This window comes from Bos taurus, chromosome 27 (genome assembly GCF_002263795.3).
Source record: "Bos taurus isolate L1 Dominette 01449 registration number 42190680 breed Hereford chromosome 27, ARS-UCD2.0, whole genome shotgun sequence".
NCBI lineage: Eukaryota > Metazoa > Chordata > Mammalia > Artiodactyla > Bovidae > Bos > Bos taurus.
The window spans coordinates 14382164-14397731 of NC_037354.1; the positions used below are offsets into that span (position 1 = coordinate 14382164).

A 15568-nucleotide genomic window follows, 5' to 3' on the forward strand; every position below is an offset into this window, starting at 1 on the left:
TCCAGGCAAGAGTACTGGAGTGGGGTGCCATTGCCTTCTCCGACAGGTAGCATTAACTGACCTTAACTTATAGTATGCTAAGCAATGGGAAGAAATTTCAAAGACAAATTGGCCTGAATATCCAAATGTTTTTTCTTGCATTTGTATATTTTTTTGAACTGTAGTGGTTTATTATTTAGCCTCATAAAGCACTTTTTGCTTTATCACTGTTTGTTTCTAAACAATTCTTTTGGATGACTTCTCTAACATATCACTATAAAGAGATAAGTTGTTGTGTAACTTTTATATTAAAGTATATGTTAAACTTTTGCCTTCTAAGAAGATTTTTTTTGTAAGAAATAGGAGCTCAATATGGGAGAAGGCAATGGCAACCCACTCCAGTACTCTTGCCTGGAAAATCCCATGGACGGAGGAGCCTGGTAGGCTGCAGTCCATGAGGTCACTAAGAGTCGGACACAACTGAGCGACTTCACTTTCACTTTTCCCTTTTATGCATTGGAGAAGGAAATGGCAACCCACTCCAGTGTTCTTGCCTGGAGAATCCCAGGGACGGGGAAGCCTGGTGGGCTGCCGTCTGTGGGGTCACACAGAGTCGGACACTACTGAAGCGACTTAGCGGTAGGAGCTCAATGTGAGATTATACTTTTAAGATTTAAATCATTGTGGCATGTATGTTTCATTATATGTCGGGGGAAAAAATTCCCCTAATCTTGATTTTTTTTTTTTAGTTTAAATTTGTCTTTCTTGGACTAAATTGTCAATCTTGTATCTTATGTAAAATCTTGAATACACTTTTTAAGTAAAAACAGTTTAATTATTAATTCCTCTTATTGCTCTTTTTCCGCTGCAGGCAGAGTTTACAAGGGAGAAACACCAAAGTTGCAGTGGTTCTGATTCAGAAGAAAACCCCCTTACCCCCAGGTAGCAGAAGGTTGCTTAACAACTAATTGATTGGTTTATCCTTCCAGTTATTACCAGAAGGCATCATCTTTAATATTAAAATCTTTTGCATTCAGTTATGCGAAAGATGGTGTGTTAACCTTAAAAAAGTGCCAATAACACAGGAGTAAATGCTTATTATAAAAAAATTAAAAACATTAAAAAGTGCCGATCTTCTCAAGTCCTGCTCCCTAGTTCCATTCACCTTACCTAGGGAGGCACACATTAATTGACCCTATAGTGAACAACTATAGGTTGTTTTCGCTTTTGAGATCTCGTTGAAATTATATTCCTTACATAATTTTTTTTTTTTTTTTAAATTTCCAGTAGGGCAAAGAAAAGTGCTGGGGGGGGTGGGTGGTTCTAATTTTCTATAAGAAAATGTCTTATTTCAAGTGCTTATTTCTTCTACCATCTCAAACTTTAGAAGCCAAAATGTATTTTTGTTTCTGTGTTGAAACTTGAAGCGTCTTAAATAGTTTTCCAAACCATTTTCATGAATGGTTTTATTGCTTTTATTTTTAGTTACGGTTTTTGAAACTGTTATGTGGTATATCTGTTGTTATTCCTTGGCCTGTCTTGGATCTGTAGAAAATTCCACAGTGTTTTTCTATGACAGAGATGTATGGTACAGCTTCTAAGCACCCCACAGAGCTCTCAAGGCCCCTGGGGTCCTACAGATGTGGTGAAAAGTGGCTTGAGTTTTTTTTTAATTACGTTGTACCAATTTGGGGAAGTGTTCATTAAGAAAAATATATTGATTATCTCTCTTTATGGAACTTGTTGTCAACAGGAGAAGATGTCATTGCTTCAGAAAGGGCTGCAGCCTTATGCAACGCGTGTGAGCTGTCAGGAAAGTCTTTGTTCGTACTGCCCCATACAGACCACCTTGTGGGTTATATTATAAGGTGAATAACCGAGACAATACATTGAATTATTTAAGTTTTGACTAATCCATTTTATTTTACTTTTTTGCACATTTTGCTTAGATGTATTGAAACCCTTTTATAACTTCAGAACTCTTCCAAGGAGGAAGAGCCTTGAAGATCAATCTTTGTCTGACTTTGAAGTCAGCTTTCTTTCATCCCTGGGAAGATACTGCTGATACATACTTATTTTCATAAGCAGAACTTTGAGTTGTTTACCCATCTTTAGGCAATTTGGTTCCTCTGTAATCTCATAATTATAGAATGAAGCCGGATTTAACTTACACAAATGTTACTTTCACCTCATTTGCTAGTTCTCACTTCCGGTCCCTTTCCTGTTAGTTTTCTTTATCTTTAAACCCTAAATGTTACAGTCGCAAAAACAGTCAAATCTAATTGAGTATTAGATATCTTATTTCTTTCATACTTATAAAATAATAAAATAATTGGAGTGGGAGTAATATTAGCGCTTACCTAATTTTTACAAATTGTAAGAGTTATTTTTATTGATTATTTCTTAGACAGTAAATAATTTTAAATGGCTTTTGGTGGGTCTTATTTGTAGATTTTTTTTCCCCTAAAAATTTAGTTTATAGTTTGTTTTACTTTTTATCTTAAGAAGTAAATCAGGCATTATTTCTGTCAGGATTTACTTTCAGGTCTTAGAAATGTGAATCTTGAAAACACTTTGGTTTAAAGTAACTTTAGTGTTTGAATGTTTGTTTTTTTTTTAACAGATTAGAAAATGCCTTTTATGAACATGCACAGACTTATTACTACACTGAGATTAGAAGAGTGAAATCTCATAAAGAATTTTTGAATAAAACAACACACCAGGTACATGTCTTTTCCTAGAGAAGGAAATAGTAGCAGCATTCTAGAGCAGATTATTCATCATCAGTTATTTTTGAGGAGATTAAAGTTCTTAAATACTTTGATGTTTTTAAATGGCTTCTGTACTTTTGAAGTTTTTTTTAAAGCTTTTAAAAATTAATTTACCTTTTGTCCTCTTTGCCCTTAAAGCTCATGAAGATGTACTTTTATAGCCTTCTTAACTACATTTGTTTACTGGAATAATCCTTGAACCTTACTTTCGAATATTTTCCTTTATACTTTTAGATTTCCTCTTAACAAGCATTGTTATTTTTATATTTTTAAGAGAAGATGTGTAATGTATTTTTTTTCCTATTTTTTCAGCTTTTATTTGTTAGACATCAGTTCAAAATAGCTTTCTTCAGTGAGTTGAAACAAGATACACAAAATGCTCTGAAGTAAGTTTCTAACCGTTGTCAAACTAGATTTTTCTTTATGTTAACAATAACATATTAAGAGCAATTTCTGAATCACAACCAAACTTTAATTTTTAAAATGTTTATCTTGGTTAGATTCAGGTTCGTAATATTCACTTTAATTTTTCTAGAGATAAATGGAATATAATGTTTGAATTTTTGGGAAAAATATCCATTTTATTATCAGAAGTAAAGTTTATAGTATTAGAAAGCTTTCTGTTCTAATTTAATTAATTTCATGATCTAAAGAAATAGAGTACTAAAATTTTTCCCATCCTGTTGCCTGCTTCTCATTTGTATACTCAGTAAAACCCTTGTGTTAAGACTGATTTTCACAGTTTAATATGTACTGAACATTATCTGAATCAGACTGAATTTTTTAAGGTGTGTAGTACATTTATTCAATTCAACTATGATTTTAATTAATTTGTTTTCAGTTTATAATACCTGCCAGTAGCATCATCTGTTATTCAAAGGCTCTGTTTAGCACTTTGAAGAATAGTTGCAGAGGCGTTGGCAGTGGTTAGATGTTTTATCCCTTTGCTTTTATTTTGCTACACAGAATATAGTAAAACATCTCTTTCTAGCTTAACTGAATTTTTTAAGATTGACAGTGCCAGTGTAGCAAAAGGATAAAAACCAGCTTTCTATCCTAAAATTGAGGAAGGACTAAGTATACTTGGGAGTGGAATAGAGAAAAACTATAAGTAAGTCTGTCATTCAGAAGAATATTGCAGGAACCTCTTCTTTTTTGTTTCTGATGAGGTGCTAAACACCAAATCGTGTTTTATAAATCTCAGCAACTTCATATATAGTTTTACCTGGTTTTAAAAGGTAGTGTATTTATTGTCCATGGTATTAGTGAAACACCTTCAATTCTAATTCTGTTCAAAAACAGTGCTGGAAAGAAAGCTGTTACCTGGAGAAGTTAGGCGCAGTTTTCTTTGGAGAAGACTGCGATTTTTCTCATTACCTTCTGTCTTCTGTCAGACTTTGCTTTCTCACCCTGTTCTCTCCGTAAGCACTAGCTGCCCTGACGGTGTCTCCACTGAGCCCGTGCTCTAGACCAGTGGTTCCCACGTCACGTGGAGAGAAACCTGGCTTTAAAGCTGCTGACCCATCTCTGTCTTGATGGCTCCTTCTTTGCTCGTACAATGTCTGTTTGAGGAGCTCAACAGTGATGCTTTTAAAAATTACTTGTTTTTTAACAGAATGTTAATTTTGCCATGTAACTCTTGGTCAATTTTCAACTTTACTTTTGTTTTTCCAACTTATTTCTTGTCAGCTGTAGACAGATGTTAGTGACCGAACAACGTGCTGTGGGTTCTGTTCTTAGTGAAAAGACATTGACTCATCCCACATATATCAGTGTGTCATTTTCCAGGACATCAGAGACTGATCTGTGTATGTTGTTGCTGAAGCTATTGAGTGTTAAGACATGTTGAGTAAATATCGACTCTGTTATTTCTGGCAATTTTGCTGATAGGAATCTTTCCTTAAAATCAACCGGCATCATGATTAACTGCCTTCCCTGTGTTTATATTAGGAATTACAGGACTGCCTATAACCTTGTACATGAATTGAGAGCCCATGAAACTAACATTCTGGAAATTAAGACCATGGCAGGATTTATAAACTACAAGGTAATATTTCTACTTCCAAGAATAAGGAATATTTGGCTTTAAATATGGGATTGTCCACTTAAGGTTTGAAAATCCTGACTAGTCACTTGCTCTGAAAAGTGATCACTTGATAAATTGTGTTAGGCACTCAGTTGTGTCCGACTCTTTGTGACCCCCCTGGACTGTAGCCCGTCAGGCTCCTCTTTCTTTGGACTTCTCCAGGCAAGAATACTGGAGTGGGTTGCCATTCCCTTCTCCAGGTGGTTAACTGTGTTGTGCTCCTTTATGTCCCTTATCTCAAGGGCTGCCCTGGTTCTTAGCAGCCTAATTGTAGTGCTTGGTTATGAGCTATGGGTCCCAGAGTTCTCATTTAGAGCGGTTTTATCTTTGTAAAACTCCTCCAGGAGGGTCTTTTGTATTTAAGTGGGTGCAGGAGACAGTGAGAAGAAAGCTGCCTCTAGTACTGAACTTTAAAAGATGCGATCTATTAGAACTGGGTACGCTTCCTTGGTGTAATGGCATAGGTCCAGAAAGAGTGTACTTATGCCCCGTAGAGAAAAGTTTGATACCTGTTACGTGAGCACTTTAAGATTGTATATGGCAGAAGTAGACACCTCCCGAAGATGAGAGAGGCTGTTTGTTGTGCTTTTCATCTTTCTGCACCCATCTTTTAAAGAGGCTGTCTCTGGGTTAGTGATGTGAGGGCAGACAGACACTTGATTCATTACTCGTGTAAGTGTAGCTTGGTACACCTTCTGCAGAAACTATTTTTTTATAATGACTGTGAAGATTTAAATTTGCACATTCCTTTTGACCTAGCAATTCCATTTCTGGAAATTTATCCCACGTCTGTGCTAAGACTTACAAATCACGTGTATGAGGATATTTATTGCATCTTGTAATAAGAAAAGATTGGAAACCCAGCAGTAAGTGATTGGTCAACATAAATAACTCCAAACAATGAAATACACAACTGTTAAGAATGAGGCAGCTCCGCATATTGAAATGGAATGATACCGAAAATATATTGGTAGGTGAAAAAAGTGAGGCACAGAACAGTATATTTAGTGAAATGCTATTTCTATGAAAATAATATTAATAGTTTACATGTAAATGCATGCACATACTTGTCTGAGCATAGACTATACCACGAATGCCAGGAGCTGGTTGCCTTTAGAGGGGGAAATTGGACCCCCAAGGGACAGGGATGGATGAGAGAACAACTTTTCATTTATTCCTTTTTACCTAAAAAATAAAATCAAAACTGCTAATAAGTATGTGAGCTTCCCAGGTGGCTCAGTGGTAAAGAATCTACCTGCCAAGCAGGAGACATGGGTTCGATCCCTGAAGCTTCCCTGGAGGAGGGCATGGCAACCCACTCCAGTATTCTTGTCTGGAGAATGCCATGGTCAGAGGAGCCTGGTGGGCTACAGTCCATGGGGTTGCAAAAGAGTCGGATATGACTGAGTGACCAAGCCACAACAGTAAGCATGTAGAAATAAATGTAGGCTTTGTTTCTTCTTTTTTTTTTCATTTACCCTACATACGTATAGATTATTACTTTGAAATAGTATCCCAGAGAAAAATTTTTCAAGAATTTCTGTGATCCTTCTTTGATACAGAGGCTACTGTGCTTTTATTGTGCTGCAGAATATCTTTCGCTTTCTGACAATTCTACAACTGAAAGTTCATCTGTCCTTTCTCAGTTACCTGTGGGAAATATTTTATTTTTGCCCATCTTTATGCTCTTCACTGGGTTTAATATTTCCTTATGCTATACCTTAACAAAACTTTCTAAGGTATAGAATAGATTGACTACAAATAGTGAATAATTTCATTTCATTAATCGATGGGACATAACCTTTTTAGATAACTTTTCTAACAGAAAATCCGTTTTGTTGTGCTTCAATTCTATTGAACTTCAGAGATGGACATTCCGTAGTTTTTTTAAAGTTAGTCTCAAATTTTATATACTTTTAAATAAACACACCTTTGAGTTTCGTTTTCTTAACTTTGGCGTTGGTTTTACATCTTGCAGATCTGTAGGTTGTGTTTTCAACACAACACCCCGCTGGATGCAATCGCTCAGTTCCGAAAGCATATTGACTTGTGTAAGAAAAAAATTGGAAGTGCGGAGTTGGCTTTTGAGCATGCAGCATGGATGTCTAAACAGTATGTTTTAAATTTATTTTCAGAATTTTTTTTAATCAAATTCTTGGAATTTGGAGGAATGGAGTTAGCATGGACTTTGGTTATAAATTACACTAAGATTTTTGTCAGTAAGTAGGTTTTTAATGATCCAGCATGTTTGGTGTAATGGCAGATATTGATTCATACAGTTCCTTAATGGGAATCAGCTGTTTACTGGTCCCATCTCTTTCATTCAACACACACACACACATATATATATCAAGTTTCTGCCATGTGTCCAGACACTGAGAATATAGCAGTGAATAGACAATATCCCTACTGATATGGAATTTGCTCTCTGAGACTGATGACAAAAAATTGCTAAAATGAAAAGTTTCCCAGACACGTGAATGTATTTGAGTGGTTGGAACCGTGTTGACATCTGGTTTGAGGATACATTTATAAAGACTCGCTAGCATGGGAGAGTTGACTTAGAGAATTTTTCTGTAACCTACAATTAGTGTGTATTAGTATTTACAAAGCAATCCCCACAGTTTACAGCTCACCAGTGGCATTTTCTGGATACAGTCTTCTGAGGTTATGGTTTCCGGGTGAAAGACTAGTATTAATAGAAGTAAGCTTCTTTTTCTTTTCTCTCTTAAAATTTCTTGATTTTTTTTTTCCCCTTGAAGATTCCAGGCCTTCGGAGATTTATTTGATGAAGCTATTAAGTTGGGGTTGACAGCTATTCAAACTCAGAATCCTGGTTTCTATTATCAGCAGGCAGCGTACTATGCCCAGGAACGGAAACAGCTTGCCAAAGCCCTCTGTAACCATGAAGTAAGTCACTGACTCCTGTATTACCTGGCAATTAGGAAGTTTATTAACCTTCTCTTGAAAGAGGATAAAGCTGGTTGGCATTGATAATTTTTTTCCAAGCCTTTGCCTATAACGAGTTTTTATCGTAGATATTTTCAGGAATTAGGATTATTTTCAGTTTTAGCCTGAGTACTCTCTTTTCACCTATGAACTAAGCAGACATTTTTCTTTGAAGAACTGATTTTTGATTAGCCATAAGTTAGTGATTTTGACCAGGAAAAGTTGCTTTAAAATAAAAGCCACAGTTTAGCCTTTGCCACACTGTAAATTCATTGTTTTGCAGTGCAAAGGACACTGAGCAACGTGCTTTATTTTGACCCAGTGGAGAGGACATCATTGGACTTCTTTCTCTTCCTGGGGTTCTCCTCCATGGAAAACTCTAAAGAATCTATTTAAGAGTACTAATTGCATAGTTTTTTAAACTTGACATTTTATATTGCCTTTCTCTTGCATGTTTATATCTAAATACCAATTACTCCATAAGCACCTTTTAAAGTAGAATCATGGTATGTGTATGTTTATGTACATAGATAGAGACACTTGCATTCATATAGTTATATCAGTTTATTTTCACTTAAGATCTCAAAATTCTTCTCTGAAATTAGGGGAATTTAAACAACAGTGCTACTTAAAAAACTGTTTAGAAAAAAAAAAAAAAGCAATTTTCATTTTAGTACTTTAAATTTTTGAATTTTTCCCCCTTAAATCATAATATACCAAGACTATTTTCTACCATGTTATTTGGATATGGTGTATAATTTCATTGTATGTTTTATATTTTTAAAGTTTGTCATATTATCATTTTAGCACAGTTTTTAAAAGGCGATTAAAACTAGGTCTTGTCAGGATATGTATAAACAGGCATTTGCAAATCCTGGCTGGAGTGTAAAATGATATTTCTGTCAAGTAATTATATTTGTGTCAAGTAATTACTTCTGTCAAGTAATTATATAATCATGCCTACCTTTTGACCTAGAATTTCATATTCAGGAAGCCTAAGGCAGATAAGGGATCCTAAGAGATAAGTTTTAAGAGTTATTTATAAAACTATTAATTGTAGTGCAAAATAATAATAATGTAAACAACTGTAGGAAGTCTGTTAAAATGTGGAATAGAAGATGCTGTTATAAAAAATAGCATGGCTATTTTTCATAGCCATGAAAAATAATGTTTTGGAAGAATATTCAGTGATATGGTGAGATATAGGGAATGTATTTAAATGAAAAAAGTAGGTTGAAAAATTATTTTAGCTGATGACAGGTAAACATTCACATATAAAATCTGGAAGAATAATGTACACACTGTTAATAGTGGTGGTAGGTCTACAGGTAATTAAATTTTTATCCTTTTCCTTTTGGAAGTTTTCTTTATTTTTCAACAAAAACTCTTTTTACGTTTTGGTTTCAGAGGGGAGAAGGTTATTTTAAAAAAAAAGAAAAGGAAAGCAGCATAAATTTGTGAATCCTGGTGCCAAAAATATCCTTCCTCCACCAATACCAGGACTTAATACACTTACAATAAAAGAAAATCATCTTTTTTTAAAAAACTTCTGATAACATTTTTATTTACACAAAAATATATATGGTTTAACTATCAAGTTTAATTTGTAATATATTTTTACTGGTTTATAAATAAAAAGAAAATGTAGAGAAGTTATTATTAAATCATTTGTTAGAATCAGGTTGGTTTATTCAGTTTTATTTTTATGATACTACCTGATCCAACCAGTCATTCTAAAGGAGATCAGCCCTGGGTGTTCTTTGGAAGGAATGATGCCGAAGCTGAAACTCTAGTATTTTGGTCACCTCACGTGAAGAGTTGACTCACTGGAAAAGACTCTGATGCTGGGAGGGATTGGGGGCAGGAGGAAAAGGGGACAACAGAGGATGAGATGGCTGGATGGCATCACCAACTCGATGGACATGAGTTTGAGTGAACTCTGGGAGTTGGTGATGGACAGGGAGGCCTGGTGTGCTGTGATTCATGGGGTCGCAAAGAGTCAGACACGACTGAGTGACTGAACTGAACTGAACTGAACTGACCCCTCTCAGTATTCTTGCCTGGGAAATCCCATGGACAAAGGAGCCTGGCAGGCTACAGTCCATGAAGTCGCAAGGAGTTGGACATGAGTTAGCAACTGAGAACGCCCACATGGAATATTAAACAGTTTTTGTTTAATTTTGTGAAAGTTCAATTTGTGTTAAAATAGTCACAACTTTGATATTTAATTGTGTGGTTTGTATTTATGAAAGCTTTTTTATTCTGACAATGATTAGGGAAGAGTTGGTTAGTGATGGGTTGTATAAACTTATTCAGGGTTGTGTTTTAACTTACAGGCTTCTGTAACGTATCCCAACCCTGATCCCTTAGAAACACAAGCAGGCGTTCTTGACTTCTATGGACAACGATCATGGCGACAAGGAGTACTCAGTAAATGATTTTTCCTTTTTCCTTTTCTGTCAGTCTCTAAAGGCAAGAGATTGCTATCTTAATTTTTCCTTTGGCTGCATTAGTATAACAAATTATGTTGAGGTAGCAATATTTGCTTTTTAAGCATTCTTTAAAATTGAAGTACAGTTAATTTACAATATTGTGTTTCTGCTGTCCAGTAAAGTGAATCAGTTATACATATACATATATTCAGTCTTTTTTAGATTCTAAACATTTTTTTAAGATTTACTTTTTAGAATGTGTTGTTTCTATCACTGCATCTTAGAATAACATAGCTAATGATGTGATCAACACATGTGGACATCTGTTGTCTTAACGAATTTAGTAAGCCACTGTGGCCAATTTTTATATTTGACACTTTAAAACATTACTTGTACTGCCTTAAAAATAATTTCTCTGCATCTTTCTTGTTTTATACACACTTATTTGGAGCAATTTCTGTGGCCATTAAACCTTAAGTGTTAAGAAATCATTTACTTTGGGGGAGAATGGATACATGTATATGTACAGCTGAGTCCCTTCCCTGTTCACCCGAAACTATCACAGTATTGTTAACTGGCTATACCCCAATGCAAAATAAAAAGTTAAAAAGAGAGAAATTATTTACTTTCGTGTCTAGGAAATATATTCTATCTAGAGAATGATATTGATACCACTTTTTTTTTTTAATATCACTTTTGAGGTGGTCCTTTCCACTGAGCAAAAGAGTACTGAGCTCAGTATCGCACCGTTCAGAACAGAGGCCACACCGAAGATTCCATGCTGATAGAGCCGCCTCTTAGACTCTTCAGAGTTCTAGAATGTTGAAGAGTCTGAAGTACATTGTAGTAAAGGCCTCAAGGAGTGCACACATCCAATGTCCGTGTGGAGGATCTGTGTTCAATGAGCTATCTGAAATGGGCTGTGTCCTCTCTTACACAGGCTTTGATCTTTCGGATCCCGAAAAAGAGAAGGTGGGGATTCTTGCCATTCAGCTAAAGGAGAGAAGTGTTGTTCACTCTGTGAGTTTTTGTTTTTTTTTTTTCCCTCAACACAAACTGTATTTTCAAGGAAAACATGAGATTATTTTTATTGGAATGTTTAACACTTTTTATCTTTCCCAACAGGAAGTAATAATAACTCTTCTGAGCAATGCTGTTGCGCAGTTTAAGAAATATAAGTGTCCAAGAATGAAGAGTCACCTGAGTATGTATCCCTGACATGCCATGACTTCATGCAACTTTTGAGTGATTTCAGATTATACTCATACAAGATTTCAGATTACATTCATACAATCTTTGTTTCCTTTATAGTGGTTCAAATGGGAGAGGAGTATTACTATGCAAAGGATTATACCAAAGCTTTGAAGTGAGTCCTGTTCACTATTTATTTTTGTAAGCATTCTGATTCCCTTGCAGCTAAATGAGAACGGAAATTTGTAGTGGAGGATTTATTACTTCCGTGTTTATTCCCACTTCTGTTAAATACCGTTTCTGTGATTTTTTTTTTTTTTTCCAAGTAATGTTTATTGGTACAGTCCTTTTCAGACTCCTAGCAAACCTCACATTTATTTAATGTGAAAATACCTGTTGAACTATTTCAGGGAGATTTTTCTGAAGTTTATATAAAACGAGTAAAGCACTTGCTTTTCGTTTCTCCATGAACTCTTCCTACACTGCCGTGTGAGGCTGGCTCAGCACGTCTGACGTGTCGCCCTCTGTCAGGTTGCTGGATTACGTGATGTGTGATTATCGGAGTGAAGGGTGGTGGACCCTGCTCACATCTATACTGACCACGGCTCTGAAGTGTTCCTACCTCATGGCCCAGCTGAAAGATTACATCACTTACTCCCTGGAACTCCTTGGCAGAGGTAACAACATTCTTTCAGTAAAATCTGGAATCTTAACAACTACAGAGACTCTTTAAGCTTCTTATAATTGGAAACATAATTCAGTATCAAATATCTGATAGTACTATATCACCTGCTGGTCACTTTGCTGAGAGAAGGGGTTTATACTTTAATGGAACTTGATACAGTTGAAGGTCATACTGTAGTTGAGAAGAACAGATTTCTTCTGCCTTACTTTTCAAATTATTGCATAAGATAATTGTTCACAGAAGAGTTCAAATGCACATACATAAAGTGTTGAGGCTGACTTAGAAAGCTGAGCTGTCAGTTTTCTGAAATTGTGCTTAGCCATCTTAGAAGAGATATTTATCTACAGTATTTTAATACCTGTAGGTGGGGTATTGGGCTTACTTGGGGCTTACCCTCCTAATACCTATACAGGGTCATGGGCTTACTTGGCCTGTCCTATAGTTCTGATGTTTTGCTTCTTCCTTTCTATTAGCTTCAACGCTGAAAGATGATCAGAAATCTCGGATAGAAAAAAACCTCATAAATGTTTTAATGGTAGGTTGGAATTCTTTATATATAAAATCTGTATCTGGATATGTGTATTTTTTTTTATAACTAGCTGAACAAATGTTTAACTCCATGTTGGTGCAGAATGAAAGTCCTGATCCTGAACCTGACTGTGATATCTTAGCTGTGAAAACTGCTCAGAAGCTGTGGGTGGACCGAATCTCTCTGGCTGGCAGCAATGTTTTCACAATAGGAGTACAGGACTTTGTGCCATTTGGTGGGTAACCAGCATCTATAGTATTATCTTAGAGAAATTGTCCGTTTTCTAAGAAATAAATAGATGCAGAATAATAAAAGTCAAAGAATTTTCCAAATACAGTCATTTTGTAGATAAACCGAATTTTTTTTTTTTTTTTACTTTCCACATCGACATACAAAGATGGTCAGAATTTTAAATACTTAGTTTAGGTCTTAAAATTTTCTGCTGGGTTCATTTTTAGTTCAGATGTTATTTGAAACACATTTGAAAAAACAGTTATTTAAAAGGTTTATGCTTTCCTATCTAGGCAGGTATTTTGAAATAAGCTAAAAATAACAGAATGGTTCTTTTTTCTTTAAAATCATATGTCAGTTATATTTCAGGAGCAAGCATGCTTTTAAAATTAAAGAGGTTTTGGAGGTAGAGTTCATTTAAATTTTTTTTTAAAGAGTTAACTGCATTTATGTCTGTTGAAATGCTTCAAGTTCAGAAGTCAGTTAGAATACTCAGGAGAGATGTTTCCTTTCTGAGGAGCAGATGTTGGTTGGAGAATAACATGTGTGGGGCTAGCACGTCTGGTGGTGTCTGACTTGGCCCCTTTTGTTCCGTTCCTAGTGCAATGCAAAGCCAAGTTCCACGCCCCAAGTTTTCATGTCGATGTTCCTGTGCAGTTTGATGTTTATCTAAAGGCTGATTGTCCACATCCCATTCGGTTTTCTAAGCTCTGTATCAGCTTTAATAATCAGGTAATGGTACCTTTTAATGTGTGTGTGTGTGTGTGTTTTTTTTTACCATGTATGTATTGTACCATAACTGGCATTAAATGAAGTAAAATGAACTTAGTGACTTTTAGGTCTTAGTAGGTTTCTCGCTAATAGGTGTATGATACAGTCTATCTAAAAATAAATGTATTTATAATTTTCAACTTCTGTGTCCGCAGTGCAAGTCTTACAGTTTTCCTATTCTAATTTTTGTTTTCACTTCCTGCTTAGGAAACCTATGACCTTTGTCTATACATAGAGAAAAGTTTTGTAATATGTAACTTAAATTTCGAACAAGATATATTCAGAATGAGTGTGATTAGATTTTCAAAATCATTTGTTTTATTCTCACATTAGTATTAGCTTTTCATTATAAAACTGTTTGGAGAAGGCAATGGCACCCCACTCCAGTACTCTTGCCTGGAAAATTCCATGGATGGAGGAGCCTAGTAGGCTGTGGTCCATGGAGTCATTAAGGGTCGGGCACGGCTGAGCGACTTCCCTTTCACTTTTCCCTTTCATGCATTGGAGAAGGAAATGGCAACCCACTTCAGTGTTCTTGCCTGGAGAATCCCAGGGACGGGGGAGCCTGGTAGGCTGCCATCTATGGGGTTGCACAGAGTCGGACATGAGTGAAGCAACTTAGCAACATAAAACTGTTATCTTTTTGACTTTAAAGAAATGAAAGTGGAATAGATGGATATAAAGTAAATGTGTAAACGTGCGCTCTTCCAGTTTCATTCCTTTGGGGGCATCACAGTTAACTTCTCGAATAGCTCAAACATGGTATAGTGCCCATATATTAGCAACTTTTTTCTGCAGAATTGGGATAGTATATTTCTCACATTTGAGCATTTTTGTAGTGTGATGTAGGCAAGTGCTTGATTATATTGTTTCAGTTATAAGCCCACTTTTAATTTTCTGGTGACCCAGAAAATATGTTGAGCTGTTAACCAGCAAGCATTTATTGAGTTTCAATATTCTTAGCATCGTGGCGAACCTGAGAAAATTTAGTGTATGTCAACCCCATTAAAATAGAAGCATTTTGAGAACAAGGGCAGGACCAAGCCTGGGTCACTTGAAGATTAGTATGTTTTATTCAACTACAAACCATTACCCAAGGATTCCTTCTGATTAATTGGAGAATCTTAAAGCAAGAGCATGAAATTTATGTTTAAGAAACATAAACCGTGACCCTCACTCTTGTCTTTTTCAGGAATACAACCAGTTCTGTGTAATCGAAGAAGCATCCAAAGCAAGTGACGTTTTAGAAAATCTGACTCAAGGCAAGATGTGTTTAGTTCCTGGTAAAACAAGGAAGTTTTTATTTAAATTTGTTGCAAAAACTGAAGATGTAGGAAAGAAAATTGAGGTTAGTTATAAAATGTGTTTAAAAAATATTTTAAATGATACAAGTATTAATGAGCTTGCATGAGAAAGAACTTCAATAATACTTAAGTTTATTAAGTTAAAAATGAAAATCTTCCATTTGGACTTACCAAGGGAAACCATTCATTACAGTTTTTTGATAGGTTTCCTTTCAGTGGAAATATATTATACGTAATATTCAGTAGTTGGCTTCAAATTGCTAGATAGTGTTGTGTGTTAGACATCACTTCCTGTTAACACATGAGACCAACCTTATCTTTAATGCCTGTATAATCAGTTGAGGAATTTTAAACTATATATATCATGTATGCTGCTGCTGCTGCTGCTAAGTCGCTTCAGTCGTGTCCGACTCTGTGCGACCCCATAGACGGCGGCCCACCAGGCTCCCCCGTCCCTGGGATTCTCCAGGCAAGAACACTGGAGTGGGTTGCCATTTCCTTCTCCAATGCATGAAAGGGAAAAGTGAAAGTGAAGTCGCTCAGTCGTGTCCAACTCTTCTCGACCCCATCGTCTGCAGCCTACCAGGCTCCTCCGTCCATGGGATTTTCCAGGCAAGAGTACTGGAGTGGGGTGCCATTG

At 35.9% G+C, this 15568-nt stretch overlaps 1 protein-coding gene across 3 annotated transcripts in view; it reads left to right on the forward strand.

The window, feature by feature from the left end:
* The window catches only part of TRAPPC11 (trafficking protein particle complex subunit 11), a 39300-nt gene that overhangs the window by 6858 nt on the left and 16874 nt on the right, over positions 1 to 15568 (forward strand). For all 3 annotated transcript variants that reach the window (XM_024986301.2, XM_015460848.3, NM_001102197.1), the window contains 16 exon segments: positions 851 to 921; positions 1733 to 1847; positions 2603 to 2702; positions 3063 to 3136; positions 4701 to 4797; positions 6815 to 6948; positions 7599 to 7746; positions 10122 to 10215; positions 11158 to 11237; positions 11343 to 11421; positions 11529 to 11583; positions 11940 to 12085; positions 12567 to 12628; positions 12725 to 12857; positions 13455 to 13585; positions 14817 to 14972. In XM_024986301.2, the coding sequence (XP_024842069.1) occupies positions 851 to 921; positions 1733 to 1847; positions 2603 to 2702; positions 3063 to 3136; positions 4701 to 4797; positions 6815 to 6948; positions 7599 to 7746; positions 10122 to 10215; positions 11158 to 11237; positions 11343 to 11421; positions 11529 to 11583; positions 11940 to 12085; positions 12567 to 12628; positions 12725 to 12857; positions 13455 to 13585; positions 14817 to 14972 (1675 nt within the window).